The sequence below is a fragment of the Engraulis encrasicolus genome, chromosome 23 (assembly GCF_034702125.1).
Source record: "Engraulis encrasicolus isolate BLACKSEA-1 chromosome 23, IST_EnEncr_1.0, whole genome shotgun sequence".
Classification (NCBI taxonomy): domain Eukaryota; kingdom Metazoa; phylum Chordata; class Actinopteri; order Clupeiformes; family Engraulidae; genus Engraulis; species Engraulis encrasicolus.
The window spans coordinates 4,781,267-4,791,266 of NC_085879.1; the positions used below are offsets into that span (position 1 = coordinate 4,781,267).

Here is a 10,000-nt window from a genome sequence, read left to right on the forward strand (position 1 = left end):
TGTGTGTGTGTGTGTGTGTGTGTGTGTGTGTGTGTGTGTGTGTGTGTGTGTGTGTGTGTGTGTGTGTGTGTGTGTGTGTGTGTGTGTGTGTGTGTGTGTGTGTCTGTGTCTGTGTCTGTGTCTGTGTCTGTGTGTGTGTCTGTGTGTGTGTGTGTGCGTGTCAGAGTGTCAGTGGAGTTTCCAGTTGAGCTTTTTGTGCGTGTGTGGGCTAGGGAATTTTTGTGTGTTTTGTCCACGTCAATAGTTTTCTGATGTGCTTGCCAAAACAAGTGTTGGGACCATGTCCATTCTTGCTTTATTCGCCTATTATTGTCTGTGTAGTGCAGCATGTGTGACTTTTTTCATTAACTTGAAAAGTAAATGAGAAACAAGATGCAAGATAAACACTTGTGTGGGATACAAATGTCAGAAATCAGAAATACAGTACGTAGATGGTCAGGGTGGGTGGTCAGGAGGCTAATGCTAGTTTGATGTTGAAGGACTGATCTCAGAATACTTATAAGTGAATTTCTGCCTAAAATGAAAATGTGCATGTTAAAAGGTCAGGCCTTTGTATAGTGAGGTTCTGAGTTCGTACGTTTTTGGTCAATAAAACGCAGTTGCTAGTGGTATCAACCGAAGCTTGAGTATTGTAAAAGCCATACTTCATTTATGGTATAAGAAAAGTCTCGACATTCACATCGAGTTATGGAGAACTTTGTAAACGTACACATTGTTGTGACAAGTGTTACAGGCATTGGGCAATACAGGCATTATCTTTGGTTGTGAATGTCGTCACCATCGCAGGGCAAGGCAATGCATGTTTATTTGTATAGCGCATTTCAGGCACAGATGAATTTCATTGTGCTTCACAAAAAATGAAAGTAAAAAGAAATAAAGACCATGATGAAAAAAGTCCAAACTAGTCAATTACAGAACCATCCACAATCTCCAACATGCAATGCCCACGTTTCTGGTTTGTTTTTGATAATAGACTTGTTTAGAATGTTTTCTAACATGGCACTGATATCCAACATAGCTTACTCATCAACGAACGGCTACCATAATGTGCAGCACAGGAAAACAATCCCCCCCACGGGGACTATTGTTATTGTCATCCAAAATAAAGGAACCCCTACTGATTTTGATCAGTGAAATTTGTGTGTCACAACTAAGTACATCACAGCTGGATGGCAAATGCACCAAAACACAATGTTATATCAGTATTATTCAATAGCTGCAACATTTTGGTAACAATAACAACAACAACAACATCAAATGTATTATGTGCATATTATGTGTGTATTGGGGAGTTTGGAATGTAGATCACAGAGTTGCAGGTTCATTCCCCACCCTTACCACTCCCTTCCTTCCTCCATGGTTGAAGTGTCCCTGAGCATGGCACCTATCCCAGCACTGCTCCAGGGTCTGTAACCAATACCCTATAATATCTGTAAGTCGCTTTGGATACAAAAGCGTCAGCTGAGTGTAATGTAATGTGATGTAATGTAACGGCTGTATTGTGTGTGCATTCCCGAAGGAGGGAGAGCCAGTGGGGACCAGTGTGGTGCAGCTGCTGGTGACAGACAAGGACACGCCCAAAAACGGACCACCCTTCACCTTCCACGTGGTCTCTGGCAACGAGGACCGGCGCTTCCACATCGACCAGGGAGGCCTGCTCTCACTGGCCGCCCCCCTAAGGAAGAAGAGCAAGGCCCAGCACCTGCTCAAAGTCCAGGTAAGACAGCAAGGGGAGAGGGGAGGAGGTGCAGGGTGGCACAGTAGTAGCTTCACACCGCCCCAGGTTCTAAAGATTGATATACTTAAATTAGATTGATATACTGCACACCCTTGATACATTGCCGTGGCATTGGAGCGTCAGGAGCAAAGGCGTCAACTTCAGCTCCACATTTGCGGGTCAAAATTGTAGAATGCTGTAATGACCCCGGGGCCATATGCAGATAGAAGACAACAATCAACATTTTCATTATTATTGGGCTGTTTTTTTCCCCTTCACCTTAATCCTTGGGCAAATGTATGGAGCATAGTGACATTGGAATATAGAGCAGTGTTTCCCAACCTTTTTTGTTTTGTGTACCCCCTAAGCATTTTCATTGTGCCATGAGTACCCCCGAGTCAAGTTCTGTATCGCTTTCTCCATGTCAATGAAACTAAGCTACATACATTTGTTGAAATTCAATTTTCCAAGTACCCCCTGCAATGTGCTTGCGTACCCCTAGTGGTACACGTACCCCTGGTTGGGAAACACTTATATAGAGCATGAGGAAGGGGGTACTCGTCTCATGGTATGTCAGAAAGACTTATTGGGTCCGCAAGACAAAAAGGTTGGGAAAACACTTGTCTGTGTGTCCAGGCCAGGATCCACCCCCGGCTGCATTAGGTTATCTCTCTACAAATAGAGCTGGATGGTGATGTTGGAGGGGGGAAAGCAACCACTGGAGAACTGACACCTCTGATCACTTCCCACTTTGTGTACCTTCTGTAGAGTGAGAACGCACTCAGTGTAAGAGGTACAGAATTAAAACAAATCACGAACGACCAAAATAACACCATTCAAAATCAAATTCATGTAATTGCAGTCGTGCATATATCCGTGCCAAAGCTGTTCAAAGCATATGGTTCACTTGGCAGTCTATGTCGTATGTTGGCAAATGTTTTCAACATGCCAGTTAACATAACAAACAAAAACATTGGAAATGCATACATGTACTGCACATACAGCAGCAGGCAGGAACAGATGTTATCCCATGTGAAAGGTAAACAATGTCATTTCATGTAAAGCAATCAACATGAATGGTGCACAGGTATGCATAATGTGCACCAAAATTGTGTGTGTGTGTGTGTGTGTGTGTGTGTGTGTGTGTGTGTGTGTGTGTGTGTGTGTGTGTGTGTGTGTGTGTGTGTGTGTGTGTGTGTGTGCGTGTGCGTGTGCGTGTGTGTGTGTGTGTGTGTGTGTGTGTGTGTGTGTGTGTGTGTGTGTGCGTGTGTGCGTGTGTGCATGTGTGTGTGTGTGCACGACCATGTATACACGGAAAAGATGAAGGTGCGTGTGTGTAGATAGATGAATACTAATGACTTCACACACCGGATCCCTGCTCTTGAGGGGTAAATTGAAATTCACATGCGCATGTCTCGAGAGCAGTACTATACATTGGTGTAAACATCATGCCAGAGGCAAGAGAAAAGGGAAAACATGTTGTCATGGCCAATTTCTGGTTGCACTATTTGGGACGTATGTATAGAAAAATAAACTCACAGCGAGAAGGAAATTCGTAGATGTTAGATAAAGGAGAGTCTTGTACAGTAGATGCAAAATAAGGTATAATTCACACAAAACAAATAGTCTATGTGAGTCATCGTGTGAGGATAACATCACAGTTAAATCACACCACTAGACCTGGCATGTAGTTGATGCATTTTAATGTCAGGATTCCAAAAAGAAACTCAATGTACTGCAATAAAACGCTAGGATGACATTTAAGGATGACAGTAAAAAACATCAACGCATCAGTAAGGTCGGCAACATGTTATTTAATGTGAATGGACATCTTCAAATAAAGGTTTAAAGTGTTGCAAATGGATGAGAATAAATAGTCCAGTTAAAGTGCTCCTTGGTCTCATAGAGATGTAGTTCTTTGTTTTTTTGCCCATAATGAAGGCATGTTATTATTAGAGATGAGTGCTTTGGCATTTTTCAACCTGTAGCCCCATAAAACACATCGTTTCCTAGTGGAACACCGTAATAGTCATCGAAAAGTTATCTATCATAGTACTACATTACTGTGTATACACATAACACAGGGCCTTTAGTAATGCACTACTGTACGACTTGGTCATTGCCACTCTGGTAACAGTACATGTGTAACGCTGTGTCTTAACAGTGTGTTTAAAAGGATCCCTGGTGTTTGTGCATCTCAGGTCACAGACAGCGGCCACCCGCCTCTGTCCTCCATCTGCGTGGTGCTCATCAACGTGACGGAGCAGAGCAAGTTCCCCCCGGTGGTGTCTCCCCTGGAGGTCTTCATCACCGTGCCCACGGGGACGCCCTTCGCCAGCAGCGTCATCGGCAAGCTCCACGCCACCGACCAGGACCTGCACGACGTCCTCACCTTCACCAGGGTGTCCGAATCCCCGGCGGGGGCCCGCTTCTCCGTGGGGGCCCGGGACGGGCGCGTGGTGGCCGACGAGGACCTGGAGCCGGGCGTGTACAACCTGAACGTCAGCGTGTCGGACGGGACCTCCAGCACCATGGCACCGGTACGCGTGCACGTGTGGGCTGCCTGGCAGCGAGCGCTGGAGAGGGGCTTCAGCCTGAGCCTCGCCGGCCTCTCGCCCGAGGAGTTCCTGGGGGACCACTGGAGGGGCCTCCAGAGGAGCCTGAGCACCTCGCTCGGCGTACCCAGGCACGAGCTCCACATCGCCAGTCTGCAGCAGGAGCCAAACTCCCTGGTGCTGGATGTGCTGCTGCTGTGGCGCGCTCCGGTCGACTCTGAGCTGGTCGGTGGAGATGGAGGTGCAGCGGCAGGGCTTGCCACCCAGCGTCTTGTAGGGGCGGTGGCCAATGCGGAGGAGGCCCTGGGGCTGAGCGTGCTGCGGCTGCACCATGACGGCTGCCTAGAGCCCGGGTGTCCCCCACGGGGCTGTCGAGGGGCGGTGGTCATGGAGGAAGAGAGGGTTAACCACTACGCCACGGCCAGGATGGGCTTCATCACGCCACGCCACCACTGGGAGAGCGTCTGCTCTTGCAATGGTATGAACTCTCTCTGAAACCTCTCTCTCTCTCTCTCTCTCTCTCTCTCTCTCTCTCTCTCTCTCTCTCTCCAATTTTACCCTCATGGGTATCGAGCACATGAGGACAAGTTAATTGCATCGTCAGGGAGGTGCTTCAAAAGAAATAGTTAAATATGGTCATCTAAGAATCCCACACTTCCACACATGCTACAAAATGCACCACGCCACCATTAGGTGAGAATTTGCTACTGCAATGGTATGAATCTGCTACTCCCATGACCCCGTATCAATAAATGAGTTCATTGTGTAACTGGTCAGTCATCATCAGTATAAGTGGAGTGTGTATTTGTGGGTGTAGATACCTACATAGTATCTAGCGAACTGGCTGGCTGTCCATTAATTCATTCATGCAGGCATCCATTGATCTATCTATTCATTCATCAATCAATCCGTCCATCCATCCATCCATCCATCCATCCATCCATCCATCCATCCATCCATCCATCCATCCATCCATCCATCCATCCATCCATCCATCCATCCATCCATCCATCCATCCATCCATCCATCCATCGTGATAGCTACCTGTACACCTTCTTTTATTATGGGAGATTGTATTAAAAAAAAACGTTTCACTGTAGAACTGTTACTGTGGCCAATTTACCGTTGTTCTCCATTGGTTTGGCTCATTTCTGGAAATGGACAGCCAAATTTCACTAGATTTCACACTCTTTAGCTAATTAAGTGATACGTTATGGGGCAAACGGTGAAGGGAGGGAGGGCTACCCTTGTACTTTTGGGAACTTCCTGTAGCAGACAGCCATTCTCTCTTTCAGCAGGCTATTGCAGAGCTTCTTTTGCGCTACAATATATTCCTTCTTTCGAGTGGGGGTTGATGGAGGGTAGAGGCGAGCGATGTTAGCCTCCCTGAAATGAGTCTCTGCTGAATTAGGAATTCAAGTCAGTGGTGGAGAAACCCTGGTGGTTCCCTTCTCACCTGTACGTGTCTGTGTGCTGCTGAGGGGGATTAAGGGGCCAGTGGAGGAGAATGTTTATCTCCTCTCCTCTCCTCTGCTGTCGGACGCTTGTTTTCCCTCCTCTGTCTCGTCCTGGCAGAAACTACAACGTCTGGCCCTCAGTATCAGTCTAGTTATTATCATACTATTTTGACTGTGGTTGACCAAACATGAGGAGGCAGAGACCAAATACGGAGGAAGAAGAGGAGGAGGAGGAATCAGGATAATTCCCAAAGTGTGCTCTATCCAGACAATGATTCCGCCAGAGATATTCCCATCACACATTTTGGCAAACGTGTGTACTCATGCCTCCAACCTGTTCGCTTCCTCACCCAAAATGAAGACTCAGTGAAAACAAATAGTGTGAGAGAGAGAGAGAGAGAGAGAGAGAGAGAGATAGATAGATAGATAGAGAGAGAGAGAGAGAGAGAGAGATAGATAGATAGAGAGAGAGAGAGAGAGAGAGAGAGAGAGAGAGAGAGAGAGAGAGAGAGAGAGAGAGAGAGAGAGAGAGAGAGAGAGAGAGAGAGAGAGAGAGAGAGAGAGAGAGAGATTCCTTTTCAGGGATCAGTGGGAAATGGCACAATTGGAATGATCCAAAGATACTGTACCTCAGACATATTTTTGTCATTTTTGTTATTTCTCAAACAATTAAAACACCAGATGTGAAATTGTGGATGGGAGCGTTGGTGTGGTATGCCCCATGTACTTTACATGCCGGTACTGCACAGTAGGGCACCACAATGTATAATGTTCTGCTAATGTCTAATAATAATGTTTGCTTTTCATTTCAGGTTCTGCCATTAAGTTTGATGGCAATGGCTACCTGAAGTACCTTTATCAAGTCAGCGAGCACGTGCGGCACTTCCAGCTCTCTTTTCGAATAAAGACAGTCCAGAGAGACTCTGTGATCATGACAACCAATGCTTCAGATTGGGGAATCTTGAAGGTAAGTCTGAAAGACATTTTTGTAGAATTATTGTACAGCTCCTTTGGCCAAGTACATAGGAGGGGAACCCCTTGGTCACCAATGTTAGAGACAGCTCATGCAGCGAGACAAGAAAGACAAGAGACAAGAAAGCTCCTGCACATTGTTCATGTTTGCAATTTACTTGCAACGTTTTGGTCAGTCAATCGATCAATTCGATCAATAGGCAGAAAAGTCGCAAGTAAACGCTGCAAATGTCAACAGTGTGTGGGAGCTTTCTTGTCTCTTAAGTCTGAAAGACAACCATACTGTATGTTGGTTCTTCCTGTGCAGAAAAAACACAAGAGAATGTCTGCTTGAGTTTTTTTATGCACTAAACTTTAGAGCTCATCCGATTAACAATTTCCCCCCAGGCTTGATAAGAGCAAGGATCCTTTCCCATATTCATTTGTTTTCTCAACACATCCAAAGATGGATTACTGCATTGGCCTACCGGGCCCAGGGGCCCAAGAGTCAAGGGGCCCCTGAAGGCCAAGCCTCTATATTTGCTTTTCATATTGTGTTAAAATCACTTTTAACAACCATATTTAAAAAAATTTCTCAGGGGACAACCCAGGCCCGTCACTAGGTTTGAGAGACAGGGGGGCTTAGCCCCAGAGGAAGAAAATGTTTTATTTTAGCTCACCTGCTAAGGTTTTGTCTATGAATTCATTATTTTAAGAGCAAAGATATCCCGCACACTGTCCATTCCACCAACAAACTTCAATACATTGTTTCGGTCATCCGACCTTCTTCATGTTGTATTAAAGTTTGTTGGTGGAATGGACAGTATGCAGGATTTCTTTACACTTGAATGACAACCCCACTGGGATAATACCCTATGCACCTGCCCACCTACAGAGGTGTGCAAAAGCGTCTTCTTGAACAATTATTTTAAGAGCACCATACCGATTTTTAAACACTAGTTACAGTGATTTTTTTTTAATTCACATTTTAATGAACATTCGGTAACACTTTATTTTAGGGATACATCTATTAGCACTAATACATACAATGTTAATGCCTGAATAAGTAACTTGTAAGGCATGTACTAAGCAAACGCTAAGGCCTACTAGGTCCTTACTAAGGTTAAATTGGTAATAAATCCCTTATTGTGCAAGAACAAGACATTTGCGAATACATGCCTAACAAATGTTTGATTTTGCTTTGTACATGCCTTATAAATACTTATACAGGGACTTTGCATGTACAGTATTAGTGCTAATAGATGTATCCCTAAAATAAAGTGTTACCGAACATTCCCTATATGTAAGCTAAACAAAACATTTAAAAATGTTTCAACTGATGAATATTATGTACGGAAGTTGAAATGATTAGATAAAAATACAGAGAGCATAATTTACACAAGGACTAGGAACTTTAAGGAGTTAAGCTTACTAACTGTGCATCTCCAGGAGAAGCAGTGGTCAGGAAGGAATTCATTCAAACAGGTTCCTTACTTGGAAAACTATGCATCCCCGGCAGATATTTGGTCATTTTTACTCCATTAGTAGCTATTTTAATCAGTTCATGTGTGTTTTCAAACTGCTAAGACAAATATTAAAGCTCAACTATAATTTCAAGACAATGTCAAATTGATTTATTACAAGGGAATTGTGAGTAAAAATTGGTACTTTGGGTCTGAACATTTCATCCGTGTAAGTAATTACACTTTTCCTGAGGTGTTTTTAGTCACAAAGCACAATCCTCTACCTGTTTCCCCCCCGCATAACACATTGCTGTGCACCCTGCTTTTATTGCTGTGCAGTAGGATATTTAGTGGCATTAAACAATAAATAAGCTTGTATTCAGATTAACTTGCATTCTTGATGGTTCGTATTCAGTGCTTTACTGCATTTGTTTTTGGAAAAATGTAAAAAAAATAAAATAAAAAAAAAAAGTTTTTTTTTTTTTTGCAAAATCGTTAAAGGGGGACTATTACTAATGTAAGGGGGGCTAAAGCTCCCTTAAAATAGGCCTAACGACGGCCCTGGGACAACCCCTCAAAGGTAAAACTCCATTGGGCCGCTAACGTCTGGGCTTAAACTTTGAATCTTTTTGTAAACTAGCAACACTCATGGAAGGACGGGGGCTCTTTTGTTTTCTGGCCCAGGGGCCCATGGAGTCGTTATCCGTCCCTGAGCACATCACAGCGCTACATCATCAGCCAGACCAGACGGCCTCTGGGAAAGGAAGGAAGGCAGAGCAGAAAGACCTTTGATGCCTTGTCTTGTATTTGAATACCACGGGCAGCCTAATCAGTGATGCAGGCATTCCAAGGGGGATTTGTCTCGAGAGCAAAGGATAGCACCGATTTCGAGATCACGTTGTGCGTGCCTTGAGTCTGTATCTGTTACTCTGCTGTGTTCGAGCCTCTCTGGGAGCCAAGGCATGGTTATGGCGTGTGATTGGCTGATTGGGTTTCTCAGTTGACTGAGCCCTTTGGATGGGAGCCAGGTGATGTTTCGTTTGTCCGCACACACGTGTGTGTCTGTGTGTGTGTGTGTGTGTATGTGTGTGTGTGCGTGTGCCTGTGCACACGCACATGTGTGTGTATGTGTGTGTGAGCAGGGATGTGAGCCAGGTGATGTTTCATTTGTACGCACACGTGTGTGTGCGTGTGTGTGTGTGTGTGTGTGTGTGTGTGTGTGTGTGTGTGTGTGTGTGTGTGTGTGTGTGTGTGTGTGTGTGTGTGTGCGTTATTATCTGCCCTCTATCCATATTTGGGGAGCTTATGGGAAGCTGAGGAGACCAGCAGATGCCTCTGCTGTGGGATTTGGAATGGGAATAACAATCTCATTGTAAGTTATGCAAGTAGTGATAAAGAATTCTGCTGGCAAGTCCTGATAAAACATCACATACAAACGTACACACATCAAATGTCTGCCACGCCACTCTCATGAGCCTGCTTATTTATACATCATAATACAATATTCAATTTAAGTGGCTTGAAACCTCCCTCTCTCTCTCTCTCTCTCTCTCTCTCTCTCTCTCTCTCTCTCTCTCTCTCTCTCCACTTTACCCTCATGGGTATCGAGCGCATGTGCACAAGTCCATTTCATTGTCAGGGAGGTGCTTCAAAAGGAATCGTTAAACATGGTCATCTAAGAATCCCATGCTTCCACGCGCGTGCTACAAAATACACACACACACACGTGCGTGCGCGGCACGGCGCGGCGTGATACCTGTGCTGCTTGACAAATGAACATCTGCCTCTGTGCGATGTCATTAATATTCAGGCCCAACACAAAGCCCTTCCCTCATCTCTTCAAGAACTTAAGGAATT

The 10,000-nt window shown here is 44.9% G+C and overlaps 1 protein-coding gene across 2 annotated transcripts in view; it reads left to right on the forward strand.

Moving 5' to 3' along the window:
* Positions 1–10,000, forward strand: part of fat2 (FAT atypical cadherin 2) — a 72,811-nt gene that overhangs the window by 48,154 nt on the left and 14,657 nt on the right. For both annotated transcript variants that reach the window (XM_063190181.1, XM_063190182.1), the window contains exons 19-21: positions 1,520–1,717; positions 3,919–4,750; positions 6,542–6,696. In XM_063190181.1, the coding sequence (XP_063046251.1) occupies positions 1,520–1,717; positions 3,919–4,750; positions 6,542–6,696 (1,185 nt within the window). The remainder of the gene's footprint in view (positions 1–1,519; positions 1,718–3,918; positions 4,751–6,541; positions 6,697–10,000) is intronic.